General features: G+C 37.4%; 1 protein-coding gene across 3 annotated transcripts in view; it reads left to right on the top strand.

The window, feature by feature from the left end:
* TCF12 (transcription factor 12) overlaps positions 1–14,290 on the top strand; it is a 174,469-nt gene that overhangs the window by 42,911 nt on the left and 117,268 nt on the right. For all 3 annotated transcript variants that reach the window (XM_050903711.1, XM_050903710.1, XM_050903709.1), the window contains exons 4-5: positions 4,215–4,288; positions 8,005–8,073. In XM_050903711.1, coding sequence (XP_050759668.1) covers positions 4,215–4,288; positions 8,005–8,073 — 143 coding nt within the window. The remainder of the gene's footprint in view (positions 1–4,214; positions 4,289–8,004; positions 8,074–14,290) is intronic.

Raw genomic sequence — 14,290 nt, 5'->3', positions numbered from 1 at the left:
CTGAGAACTAGTCTTAACCTGTTGAAATTTAAAATTTTTAATTGAGGTAGTAGTTCTCCATCAAATAATATTTCTCTTTGCATCCCCTTACTAGAAAGTCTAGACCTAAAATACAATTTTAGGTAATAATTTGTATCATACTTCACAATAGACCTTTGCAATATAGGGTCTAATGGTAGATTGATTTGTTTGGGTGTCTAAGATGCAAAATACAATCAATGCTGTTATGGTTTGTGCTCTAGGTTTTTTTGCAATTGATTTAAGTTGTTGAATCTTATCTGAAGGAATATCATTACCCTGAAACAAAATTGGATAAAGAAGCTATAAAAGATAGAAACTCATACCTTGAGTACCTAGTATAACAATCTACAATGTGATTTTTTTGTGGTCAAATCATTTATTTGATCAACATCATAGCAGATGGTAACCCTATAAAGTATGTTATCTTGTTTATACGAACATTAGAGCCTGTGTCTCTTGAAATAAGTTTTAAATATGGTCGTCTTTGTCTTCTACCAGCAAGAACAACAACTTTCATTTCAGTTTGATTGTAAGATCCAATTTTTTTATTAGATGAATGTTTGGACCTGTTTCTTCAGAATGAATAAATGTGTTGAAGTAATGAGGCAACAGGTTTCTTCAGCTTTTGTTCTAAAAGAGCTTGAAATGCTCACAGCGCCATCTTAAAAGTGACATTAAGCAAAGCCTTTTTAGAATTCAATGCATAAAGCCAGAAAGAGTCCTCGTGAGTGCTTGGACTGATCTTCCTGAGGTGAGTGAGGAACACTCAGCCTCTCCTGCAGCCTGGCCAAGGTCCTGGATTTGGGCTGTGCTCTGTCTGCACGGCTGGCCGAGGACAGGGGTGACGTCCTGCTGGTCCTCCCTGGGACAGTGGTAGTGAGTGCAGTGGAGGTTCTGTGTGAGCCAGACCAGCCACAAACTGCCAGCTGAATCCGCTCGAACAAAGATCAAACTTACCCTGTAGTTTCACTAGGGAGTAATTCAGTATCTGCTGTAGAAGTAGCCGATTTTGATTGAGAACTATGAAATCAACTCATGGGTCATTTCAGTTACTTTCTGTCCTCAATGTCTACTAAAAAAAGGAAGTGAGGGTAGAACCTCATTATACTTCTGTCTGCCTAACTGCATGTATCTGTTATTTGACCTTTATAACACGCAGTTGTTGATTTCCCCCCTTTTTTGCATTGCCTAAACAGATTGAGATACTGCAGCCTTTCCCTGTGCAGCATGTTTTTCAGTGCTCTGCTGTCACAGCTTTCCTGTGCCCTTTAACATCTGTGATGAATTAGTGGGTACTGGAATTGGACACTGCTTTTCCTTGTGGAAGGGGTTATACGAAGGTGGTGATCCCACTAGTTCCTCCATTCTGTTTTGCATTTCCCAGGAAAACACTTGAACCCTTTTGATAACACTTTGGCTTTGAGACTTTATTGAATTTATTACCGTAGATGACTCCTGTGTTCTTTCTTACTGCGTGTTCCCCGTTCCAGGCTCTCCTGCCATCTGGAAGGTGTATCTTATGCTCCTGGCTCATTCACGTAGAGCTACCTTTGGCTGTATTAAAGTATGCATTGTTTGTTTGTGCCCAGCCTGCTAGAGTTTGTCTGGGTCTATCTCTTGCAGCATTTGGTTGTTTTTGTCTGTCATCAGTGGAAAAAACATTAGTGTACAGACCAGAACAGATTCCTTGAGCACCATCATAGACACGTATCTGATTTCCTGGCTGAGCGTTGTTGGCTAGCCAGTTCCCTGGTCGTTTGGTGTGTACTATGTTGATGGGGACCGAGGGCAGCAGGGGTGTTGTTCCCAGTCAAATCCAGATGTCAAGCAGCAGTAAGTCAAGAGTGCTGGTGTTCTGTATGCAGCGTATGAAATTCTTCCTCGTAGCCTTCAAGGAGCTTCTGAAGTGTGAATGCATGTGCCTCGTGTGCAAACTCTGATGAAAGGGCAGGTCTAGATGCAAGCCTGTTTTGGGCTTGTAAGAAAAGAAAAAATGCTGCATGAAAAGGAGGAAAAAGACACCTGGCAGAAAAAAGGAAGCATGTTGATACTCCTGACTACTCTAGCTAACTGTACTGGGCTTTTTTAGAAGAATTAATTCTGGGAACTATTTAGAAATTAGTTTTCCTCCCCATCTTAAACTGTTACACTTTGGTTTAGAGCGGTTTCTTTAAACAATTTATTTGCATAATTCAAATGGTAGAATTAAAATATGAGAATTTTTAGCTATACATGTGCTGATTTAGCAGAACCTTAACATAAGTCCTTATGTCCCACTGACTCAAATTTTTAAATGAGTAACATGTTTTACTGATTAGGGGTCATGCATCTAAACACTCTGTGCATAACCATTATCTAGTGACATATTTCCTAAATGGGTTGATATAATGTACTGTGTCTTAGACTTTCCTAAAGACTTTGTCTTGCAGTAAGATATTTTTCTTTTCTCCCCCCGCCCCCCCCATGTCTCTTTCAAAACTAAAGCAATGGAAGACTTGTTATGATAATCACTGGATTACTAGCGCTGTTGTTTCTGGTAGAAAAGAGTCAATTGTGCCAAAAGATTACTTTTGCCTTTGTCAGTGCCAGCCACGACTTCTTACTCAGCTCCTGGACCAGTTACAATGAAACAACAACAATGCTGTCAGCTGCAAAATGCAGCAAACTTCCACAAACTGCTGGCTCAATATAGTGGTGGTTTTGCATTTTCAAAGAGCGTTCTCCAGCCTTGGGGATCTTTCCTGCAGTACACAAAAGGTGTCTATAGTTTTTATCTGGGTGATTGTACTGTACTTTCAGTTTAACATGCCTTGTGCAGGCTGTCTTTGTCAAAACAGTATTTCGTAGCTTCATAAAACATATTTCTTAAGGAAATAATGATTAGAATACTATTACTCCATAGGTAGTTATTTATAGTATTTCCTTGCATTTTATTTTGTAGTGTGGCCAGTATGAGAGATATGCATGAAAATTTTATAGTTGCAATATAAAGTTAGGGTTTAGGGATGATTGTATGGAGTAACTTGCACTCAGCTCTTATTTATAAATTGTGACACTTAGTTCTTATTTATAAATTATGACATTATAAAGCTTCATAAATAGTTTATGCTATACATCACATAAAGAATTTATGCTCTCTATTAAAACTCTGAGAGAAGTATGGGTGACAGGGAACTAATGAGTTGTGTTTTGTAGGCCAAAGTGCATGGAAGTCTGCAATTTAGGATGGAAGTGTTCCACCTGTTAAAATATCTTGTGATACAGATAATCAGGAACCTAATTACTAGAATAGTAACCTTATCCTGTATGAATGAATTGGCTATAGACATTCAGGTACTTTTGCAATTAGTTGTTTTGGAATGTGGTTTAAAGATGGTTTGACCAATTAACTTTGAATGGAAAGTAATTGGAGAAAGTGTTGGCAACAGCATTTCTAATTTTTGGCTAGATTATATATGGAATATATATTCTGATACTGAGTTTAAAGATCTCCCTATTTTTTCCTTCCCCTTTCTCTTTTGAGCTGTAGCCTGGATTTGCATAAAGGGAACCGATTCTAAAAGAACCGTTACAGAGTTGAAAAAAATTCCTGTTTTAGTAGGGCAGACACCATGAGTGTCTGTGTGGTTTTTTTAAGCCACTGAAATATAACCAGTCTGTCTTGCCTTTTTCCCCCCTTATGCTAAAATATCTTGCATGTCATGTAAAGACCAAGTAGGGGAAATAATTTTGCACATTTTACAATACTTAAGCAAGACATGAGAGCAAAGAGTACATAACAAGTATACATTTTGCAGTATGTGCTGCAATATTCAGTGCTTAAGATGCAGGATAAATCAGGCTGTGCAAAAAGCCAGGCTAACATCGTTGTGCTTGTTTTGTTACTCATGCTAATTTCTTACGGATTGGGTAGGGCAGATGCTGCAGATTGGCAAATCTTCTTTACTTTTTATGCTCCTGTTTTCAGCAGCTGCAGGTGTCCAAATGAGTAGGTTGCTTTGTAGCTAGCTTCATTAACAGGGAAACTTTTCATCTTAAGTTTTGTTTTCAGAAATACTGCTTTAAGTATATGGGAGTGGATGAATTTGCTTTAAGTGTATGGAAGTGGATGAATTTGCTTTCAGGTTGCATCAGAGAACATTATGCTTTTGCTATCTTTTCTTACAGGTCTGTATTTTTCTTTTTATTGCTAGGTATGGATGAGCGAACAGGTGCCACATCCTGGGGAACAAGCAGTCAGCCAAGTCCTTCATATGAATCTTCAAGGGTAAGGTTCCCACATAATAATTCATAGTGAAAGTTTATGGGAAAGTACAATGAAAATCAGCAGATAATTTGAGAGTGTTTTTGAAGGGTAAGCTCCTTTAAATACACAGATTAGCATCTTTTAGAGACTTTAATGACTTTGATATGCTGCAGTATGATTCAGATTTCTGAGACTAAAAAATATGTAGTTTAAGAATTTATGAAAATAAACAGTACATAACTGTATACTTGAATGATGAGCATGCGTTTTATTTACCTTATGGTCAGAAAATGAAAATAGAAGTCATGTTAGTTATTCAGGAGCAGATTTATTGGCAAAGTGTAGGGGACGCCTGCCTCTCCGTTAACATTAGCCAGCTATAGTATGTGCTGTGTCATGATGTTGGAGAGGCTTGTCTTCTTAAATACTTTCCTCCTGTTCCTGTTGCAGCTTCATCTATCCTGCTTATTGAGCTAAAGGTTTTTGATAGTATCTAATATCCTAAAATAACATTGCCTTTTTAAAACCCAACTCAATGGTCAAAAGCAAGGTTGCCCCTTAGTAAATCACATTCCCTTTTCATCTACTCAATGTTCTTTTTATGAACATCTACTCCCTAAAAAGCCAGTGAGCTAAGTACCTAATGAATTAATTAGGTACTAGAAATGCACAGCATAACTGATGGGCCTAGTCTAAATAAGCTGTTCTGATTTCAGTACCCTTGAGCCAGAGAGCTGTGTTAGCTGTTGCACCTTTGCAGCTTTCTCTTGCTGTGGAATGAAGTGGGTAGGCTGCAAGGTCTTGTCCAGCTCACTGGATATTGTTAGAGCCTCTGTCTGACTTTGGAAGAGAGCATTAGAAAGATTTATCATGCAGTCCTAATTTTTCCATTGATCTTTGGTAAATAAATTATAATAAAAAGATAGAACAACTTTATGGGTTGCGGAAGTGTTCCTGTACAACATAAAAATTAGGCATTCTTTTAAAACATCCTGCATAATTTCAGGCATGAAGCCCAGCCTTTAGATGCCTTTTGTACATTTGAAATGGAATCTTATTACACAGCTTTAAGTAACTCGTATTCTTACTGTGTTTGGTGTTTTGACACTCATTTATGATGTTGCTGATCAATTTTAATCAATCATGAGTTAAGCTGACCTAACTGGAATCTGAGCTTGTAATTCATTGGCTGTGTGGCTATATTAATCACATATTTTTTAATGTTAGAGGATCAGCCAGCTAACATTCCAGTAATGTAAAGTCAGGGTGCCTGGTGTGTTGGGCTCTTTTTTTTGGTTTGTTGTTTAGGTGTTTTGTGGTTTTTTTGTTTTGTGGTGGTTTTCTTGTTTTGTTTTGGTTTTTATTATAACTGAAGATCATGACTAGGAAATTTAAACACTGGTCAAGAATCAAACCCTCCACAAATTATACCATTATACCCTAAAATTAGTAATAAAGGCAGATGTTAGTGCTCTAACAGAGATATACCGGAAGTTACAATCACAGGAAGAGGTCGGTGCTATCTGGGTGTATCATTAAGAAAAGCAAATGTAAACGTAGGTTTGTGTTGAGCCCTATGGAAGGCTTCAGGAAAAAGAGGGATATTAAATTCTTATACATCAGGTGTCCCTCTGCCCCCAGCAATTGTAAGCTGGACTTAAAATAGTTTAGATTTAAAAAAAAAAAAAAAAAAAAAGTGAGACAGAAAAAAGAAATTGATCCTCCCAGCAAACAATTCTTGCTGAATCATAACTTATGTTAGGACAGTTTCAGCTAAAGCCAGTTGGACTCTAGCCAAACTGAATATATTGTTAAGAGTTGATGGAATCGATCCCCAGAATGTTATTGAAGTATTTCTTCCTCTGCTGGCTAAGTGCAGAGGATTTTTCTCTTGCATGCTAGTAATTTGAGATGATACTGAGAGTTCATTCTGAAGCACCAATTATTTACAGCTTCTGATTTTTGTTGTTGTTCTGTGTTTTTAAAAAGAAAATATGTTCATTTTCTTTCAACAGTATGCTACTGGAGCATACTGTTTTAATAGGTCTTTCTTAATTCAAGCTAAATATGTTATAAAGTATGTTTAACTTCAGAGAATTGGCAGTTAATGCTATCTGATGTTTTCAGAAAGTTAGAGACTGAAAATAGTGACATGTAGTTTTATTTCCCTACTTGCATTTGTGGCTGAATTTAATGATTTTATGGTATGGCTTTGTGTGCATCAGTATAAAATTTAGAACAGGGGAAGACCGGATACTTGCATACAAACTTTCTTGTCTATAAACTAAAAATGAAATAATCAGGTTCACCTCTTCCCTCTATCTCCCAAAACAATGTTTTGTATGTTTTGCCTTCTCTTTTAAAAAAAAAAATTCATTTGTTCCTGTAGTGTTGAGGTGGTAAAGTTTTCTTCATTTCGGTAGGGAATTTTTTTTGTCTAAAGGCAGCAGAAATCATGGGGGGGGGGCAGGCAACCCCCAGTAGTCCTAAATTCTAGTGAAAGATTATTATAAATTGAATATTTTTACAAATGTCTTCCTACACTAACTTTCTTTTTGGAAAACCTGCTAAATGATATAAATTTAAGACTAAGTCTTATGTTAGCACAGAATGTGGCATTAGACTGTCCATAAAATATCTCCATGGAGTCAGCTTAGCTGTGAGCTGTTGGCTCCACAGTCCTGAAGTGTTGGTATGGCAGCAGTTCCTGACAGGATCACTGACCAGGTAGTGGATGCTGGTAAGTCTAGATTTTCCTGAGAGCCCGGTGTGGTTGGGTTGTCTTAGGAGGCATCAGCCTCTGGTGCTAGGCTTTGAAAGATTACAAAACATGTGCATCTCCTTGGTTTTGTGTAGTATATCATCTTCATGCACTGAGGAATAAGGAAGGCCTGTCCCACAGGGTCAGGATAGATATTATACAGCATCAATGTGAAGTGGCTATCCAAAGGAATTCAGAGGGTTTGGCCCATGAATATAGGTCTTTGCCCAGGCCTTCAGTACACCTAAAAATTTGATGGGGGGGGTGGGGGTGGAACCAATGTTACTGTAGAGACCCTGCATGAAGCAATAAAGAATGTCTGGGATGTCATTTAAATGACAATAGTTTTCTTTTAAAGCAAACTGGATTGCTTTTACAGGAAAACTCCATTCCTGTGTTTTCTCCGAAAAAGTGATGAACACTAGAAATATATACTGTCTGTATATAGAATTGGTAATGGTTAAGAGGCACAAATTAATTCATCCCATGGCCATGTTCTTGTGCAGAAAAGTAGGACAAAGCAAGTTCTCTTCTGCATTGAAATAACTTAAAAAGCACTGGACTTCATTTACCAGTCTAAATGAAGTTTGCATGCATAAATTTTGGGTAAGATGTATGGTCTTTATTTTTTGGCTTTCTTTCAAATAATGAGACACATTACACTACTGGTTCAGAATTTTGAATAAAGTTCTGACTACTACTTCATATGCTGCCAGATCAGATGACTGAGGAAGAGCTAAAATGAGTGTGTGGGTCTGTACTGTAAGATCAGAGTTTCTCAGGAGGCAGGGCAAATGTACACTTAGCCTTTTGCATTCCTAGGTTGTTCTTTGTGGTGATCAACATACGGAGCTTAAATAAGTTATAATTGTCTTACATGTTCAACTTTAACTTCAAAATCCAGTGCTTTTTCCCATAATTTCAATATAGAATGTTATTCTTGTCCTAATTGTTCTTACTACTTGCCTGTTTACAGGAAAATGGCAGTCTTCATGGAAAAAGCTCAGACCTCTCCACAGACATAGAAAAGTTGAAACCTCAAGAGGTACCACTTATTCTTTTTATCTTGTGTGTGATCTTTTTGTAAAAAAAAAATTTTTTTTTTTTTTTTTTAAATCTACGTGCAGACTGCTACTGGAGTTTTTCTTTAAAGGTCACAATACAGTGACCAAATTATTTAAGAATTTAAATTGTTGGCCCAGTATTGGCTGGAATTTCCAAAGGCACATAAAGATAAGCAGTTTTCAATTAAATAGGATTGGAATTTGGTGATAGTTAAGTACATACCTGTTAAAGGCTAATTAAGTAAGATGGTGGAAGACTGGCTAAAGGAGATCTTCCTTTCCTGTCCTTTCCCAACTCCTGCTGAAGGTCTGTTCAGGTCAGTATAGATGGTCTGATTGTGTCCAGCAATGATGCTTAAGGAAAGAGTGTAAGTATAGGGCAAATATTTTGCCACCTTTACTGTCGTACCCTCCTGGCAAAGCCCAGCACTTAGGGGCTTAGGAGATTTCCTGGACAGAGCCTACTTTTTGGACATTGTTCTTTTAGCTATTGGTGGACTCGTTCTCTGTGAGCTGTGAATTTTTCTGACTTTGATTACAGTTTTGGCAACAATCACAAGCATTTTGTGGCAAAAATATTGATGTTTTTGTCTTAAGTGTGCTGACCAGTGATTTAACTGATTGCCACCATGTTCCTGTGTTCTGAATAGTAATGATTGGTTGTTACTGATGTACTTCATAATTCTTTTTTTTTTTCCCCCACAAACATCTTTATTTTATATGCCACTTTTATGTCTCTCCTCAACCAAATTGAAGAATTGTAATCCATTAGTCTCTGCTTGTGTAGTAACTTCTCCTAACCTGTGGTTAGTTCTTGGTGCCATTCTCTCAATCTTTCTGATTCTTCTGTATAACTTGAGTTAGGGTGATTACGGCTGCATGCATTAGTCAAGATGAGGGTACACCATCAATTTCTGCATGACATAATGATACTTTCATTCTCTGTTTCTTTCTTGCTTGTTACTAAGTCTTGCATTTTTTGACTGTCATTGAGCTCTGAAGTGATATTGTTTCAAAAACTGAGGAAAAATAAGATTTTTTTTCTTACATTGTACAGTAGTTACCACATTGTTATGACGTTGTTGGTTGTTATTTTTTAACATGTTTCTTTTGTATTTATTTACACCAAATTTCATCTGCTGTTTTATTGCCAATTTCATGGAGAACTTGCTTTGCAACTCTGCACTAACATTTAGTTAGGATTATTGCTAGTGGTTTTTGTTATCAGCTTTACTTTAGTATGTCTTTGTTCACCCACTCTATTTGATTTATTCATGGAATTGTTGAAGAACGTTGGTCTGAGTAAAGTTTTTTGGGGAGGTGGGGAAAACACATTGGTAACTTGTTTTCACTGTGAAAACTGGACGTATATTCCTGTGCTTGGGGCGGGGTGTTTGTTTATGTATTTTAATCTTTTGATCAATAATTAATTCACAAAAGATCCTTCTCTCATATCCCATAGTGGTTTAATTTATTTTAAGAGTCTCTGGTAATACCTTATTAAAAGCTAAAATATTCTTATTTCAATAGTGTTTTGAACTAACATTGAAGACTGAGAATCACTGCAGGCTTGAGAAAAATCTTATAAGAGCCTTGTTTTTTTTCATTACCTAATAATGTTAAATAGTGTTCTAACACTGAAAGAGCACTGGGTGTTTGTATAAGAATTGGCTGTGATGATCTCAAATTTGTGAAAAGGTACAAATTGAGACATTAGTGACTTCTGTGTGCAAAATCTCTTTTGCATAGGCCAAATGTTTTGTTAGAAAAATGAATAATTTGAAAATATATGGGGGGGAAGTAGGAAAGCTTTATTTTTTAGAGGAATAACTCGGGAATGGTAATTAGGAAGTCAGTGGAATTCTACAAAGTGCTGATGGTCTCCCTTATTCTTGAATGATTATACTGAAGTCCATATACAATACTGTGTCAAAATTTTCTGTCTCTTGTGGTGCTTGTTTTTCTTCCAACTCTCCAATCTTGCTTTTACTTCTACATGTGCAACAGTGGTGGTTTTTCAGTGAATATCTTCTGGTTAATGTATGCAAGTCCCTCCCTTATCTGAGTGATATAGAGCTAGAGATATTTTTGCATGTGTTTATAATCTCTTACATTGGAAGGGTAGCTGGCTCTTAGTGTACGTTGCAGAGGACTGTAAAGCTGCTTTTTGAAAGCCTGGCTCTACTGAGCTCTTTGAAGCAAATGCTGAGGTACTTGAACCAAGTAGCATGTTTGCTGCATAATACTATATTGCCCTGTAGCACTTGAAAGTTTTGTCCTCCTGTTGTGAGATGATGCCGAACTTTTTAGCTTTCCCACTTTATTTGGGAGTTTTAATTTATACTCATAACCTAGCAACAAAATGTTATGATCACCTTTTTTGGGATAAACATTGTCCTTTAATTAAACATTTTTCTACCATAGTTTTTATTGTGGTGTGGCTAATGATTGCTTTTATTTCATGAAGAATAATGCTCTGTGAAGTTTTCTTTCATTGATTAGATTTTTTGTAACATGTCTTTGCAATAAAATGAGCAAGTTAGGTTTTCATCTGTTTAGATTGCTGTCTCCAAATCAAGCAAATCTAAAAATATTTTTTCGTAAGACGATTCCTTGCTGGATAGCCTTTTTATATGTACACAGATAATAATTTTAACTGTTAAAAATTTAGCATAAATTAGCTGAGGTATTTTTCTTCCAAAATCTGAACTGTGGGTGTTGTAAGTATCTTCCAGCATGTATATTGCACTAAAAGCTGTGAGTGTACATTTTGACCTGATTTAACATAGAATCTAGCTTCAGTACTGAGTATGCAGTTTATCCTCCTTTTCATTTACGTAACTCTGCTATATATCTACTTGAAACCAGAGTTGAACTAATCAAGATACCACTGCTAGATTTAGATGGTTTTGTAGCATCAGTCAACAGGTTGTCAACAGGTTATGCCCTGTATTGTATGTAAAATACTCAGACATGAATTGGAACCCGAAATACTGTATGCCCAAACTATTCTCACCCCCCCCCCCCCCCCCCGTAGTAGTTTTAATTTGCAAAGAAGTCAAAAAAACAGTAATAGCAGGTTTTGAAATAGTATTTTATACCTCTTAATCTCAGGTACATAACAAGAAAGGAAGCTGTTAAATAGCAAAACAAGACAAGAGGGACACAGAAATACAGTAAGTGTTATCAAGTCTGTTGTATTTGTGTCCTTTTTGTCCTCTGTTGTTTTTTTTTTGCGGGGGAGGGTTGTTGTTTGGTGGTTCTTCTGCTGGTTATTTGCTTTTCCTGATGTATTCTATAAGTAAGCAGATGATTCAGTGTGAAATCAAAGCCAAAATTAAATATCCCATACTCAGTGCACAGGACACTTTCGCACATGCAGCTTACTTTGTAATTTGATTTATGGGCAGCACTTTTCAAAGCAAATTCTGATATTTAAGTTCTGAATGCTTTAGTTAGGTTTTTTAAGTATTGTCTTTAAGCATTTATTGTTAGTATGTTGGCTATACTTGTATTATTTTATTTCCTGGTTTACAGCTTGGATAAGAGCTAGAAAAATCTGGTTTCAGTCATATGAGCTATATTGGAGAAGTATTTTTGGGGTTTTTTTGTTGTTGTTTTTTGTTTGTTTTTATTGCAACTACATATCATATTGAAATTAGTATTGGAATCTGTTCACAAATTAGTTTTCCATGTGGCCAGGGAATTGTCCCATTACATATCATGTTGATATTTGTCTCACAAGAGTTTAGAGAGGTATAATTGGCCATTGGGTTTAGCTATTTAAAATCAGATTCATCATTCACTAAGTTAACTTACTGGAAATGGATTTAGAACTGGAGAAAATGGTGATCATTTCAAAGTAGATTCCTTGTTCAATGTGTCATGTCCCCCTTCCCCTTCCAAAGCTCTACCAGGTTAAAAATAAACAAACCAACCATGTTTTCAGTTATTCTCATATTCTATTCCTGCACACATAGTTTTCATCTATTTCAACTTGATATGTGGAAATAAGCTGATGACTATTTTTAGATGTCTCTTAGAAAGCACGTAACTTGTGGTGACACTTGGAGGGTACTTGTGAAAGCTCTCTTGACTTTTCCCAATAATACCTGAAATCTGGGGTAGTGATATCTGCTTTTCCCCCCCAGTGTAGCAGGTGACCAAGCAACGTATAAAGCTACATTTCTGTCTTTAGGATATTGTAGTGGAATGTTAAAATTTGTTGATAGTGAAAGGGAATCAGAATTAAAACTAGAAAGTGTACAGCTCCTTGTTTCTGGTGCAGTTGGATGATCTCAATCAGCTAACTGCATTCTGTTCAATAAGTATTATACAAGTTTCTTGCATAATAAAGCGCGATGGGGTTGAAGTACTACCTGTTCTCAGCAGGCTGGGAGATGGCACACAGGGAGCCTGCGGAGGGGAGAGGTGTTTGTTTCCTGGCACATGAGATGGGTCTTCAGCTCGGTTTCTTAGCTTTTGAATTGTAGCAGGCAACTGATAGTAATATGGATGAAATGGTCTAAGGAGTGTGGAGAGTCTCCCATCATTGTCCGTCTGCTCTGTTCCCCCCCGGCATTTTTCCTTGTTTAGAAAGTTAAGGTAATTTTCTGCTTGACCTGTGACAGATCTGTGTGTTGTCCTTATGGAGGATGTTGGTAGTGTTACACCAGAGAAAAGCAGGTTGCTGGATGCATTCATTATCGGTTGTGTTAGAAATCATTTGGTTATTGAAGAAGCTGCTTTCCATTTTAGTTTTTGATCATAATGCCAGTTAGTTGGATTTTTTTTTTTGGTTGAATAGGAGGTTTATACATTGTTGATCAATTATGTTCAGCCACAAACTGACTTATCCCGTAATTCCCAGTTCCCTCACAGAAAAGTCTCTGCACATCTCTCTGGTCCATTGAATTACAAAATATGGTCAAGTATAGTTGCAATTGCAACATCCGAGCTAATAGCCTACGTATAAATAACTGGAAAGTAAGTTTTCAGACTTAAATTGTTTTGTTCTTGTAGAGTTGATGGCAAGTTCTGTATTTTCAGACTTAAAATTATTCAAATTTTATGAAGTACTATTTAAAAATGATAGGCTGAATTCTTAAAATACAGCCGTGTGGATCTCTGCGCTTCTTTAGTACTTTTTTGTCAGAAGTATACTTGGGAACGTACACATTTTGCTGTCTTGCTGTGTCTTTCCCTATTCTTCTCAGGTGAATACTTTGTAAAATCATTTTGGTCACCGTTTGGAAACAACTTTGTTCCCAACTAATAGTTTGCTGCAAGACTGTTAGTGATTTAAATGGAGTGTCGTGGTTTAACCCCAGCTAGCAACTAAGCACCACACAGCCGCTTGCTCACTCCCCCTCCGGTGGAATGGGGGAGAGAATCAGAAGAGTAAAAGTGAGAAAACTCGTGGGTTGAGATAAAGACAGTTTAATAGGCAAAGCAAAAGCCATGCATGCAAGCAAAGCAAAACAAGGAATTCATTCACCACTTCCCATCGGCAGGCAGGTGTTCAGCCATCTCCAGGAAAGCGGGGCTCCATCACACGTAACCGTTACTTGGGAAGACAAACGCCATCACTCTGAATGTCCCCCCCTTCCTTCTTCTTCCCCCAGCTTTATATGCTGAGCGTGACATCCTATGGTATGGGATATCCCTTTGGTCAGCTGGGGTCAGCTGTCCCGGCTGTGTCCCCTCCCAACTTCTTGTGCACCCCCAGCCTCCTCGCTGGTGGGGTGGGGTGAGAAGCAGAAAAGGCCTTGACTCTGTGTAAGCACTGCTCAGCAGTAACGAAAACATCCCTGTGTTATCAACACTGTTTCCAGCACAAATCCAAAACTTAGCCCCATACTAGCTGCTGTGAAGAAAATTAACTCTATCCCAGCCAAAACCAGTACACGGAGTTGTACCCACGAGCCAGGTTTTGGCTCTGTAGTCTTTCCTTCAGCAGCCATTGACAAATATGTAGATTCAATGACTGAAAATACTCTTTCCAAAACAAAATGGTTGTTTATTTCTGGAAACATACATGATCATCACATAATCCATAATCTTTTAAATTAGCTGGGACACCTTGGTATGGCTATTGCGCAGAGATTCTTGTCTAATCTTCAATCAGTGACTCACTACAATGTTTCTAGGTGTAGTCAGTCTCTCTGGGTCGGTCGGTCTGTCTCTCGCTGTCTGTGT

Source organism: Gymnogyps californianus, chromosome 11 (assembly GCF_018139145.2).
Source record: "Gymnogyps californianus isolate 813 chromosome 11, ASM1813914v2, whole genome shotgun sequence".
NCBI lineage: Eukaryota > Metazoa > Chordata > Aves > Accipitriformes > Cathartidae > Gymnogyps > Gymnogyps californianus.
This window is presented reverse-complemented; position numbering and strand designations above follow the sequence as displayed.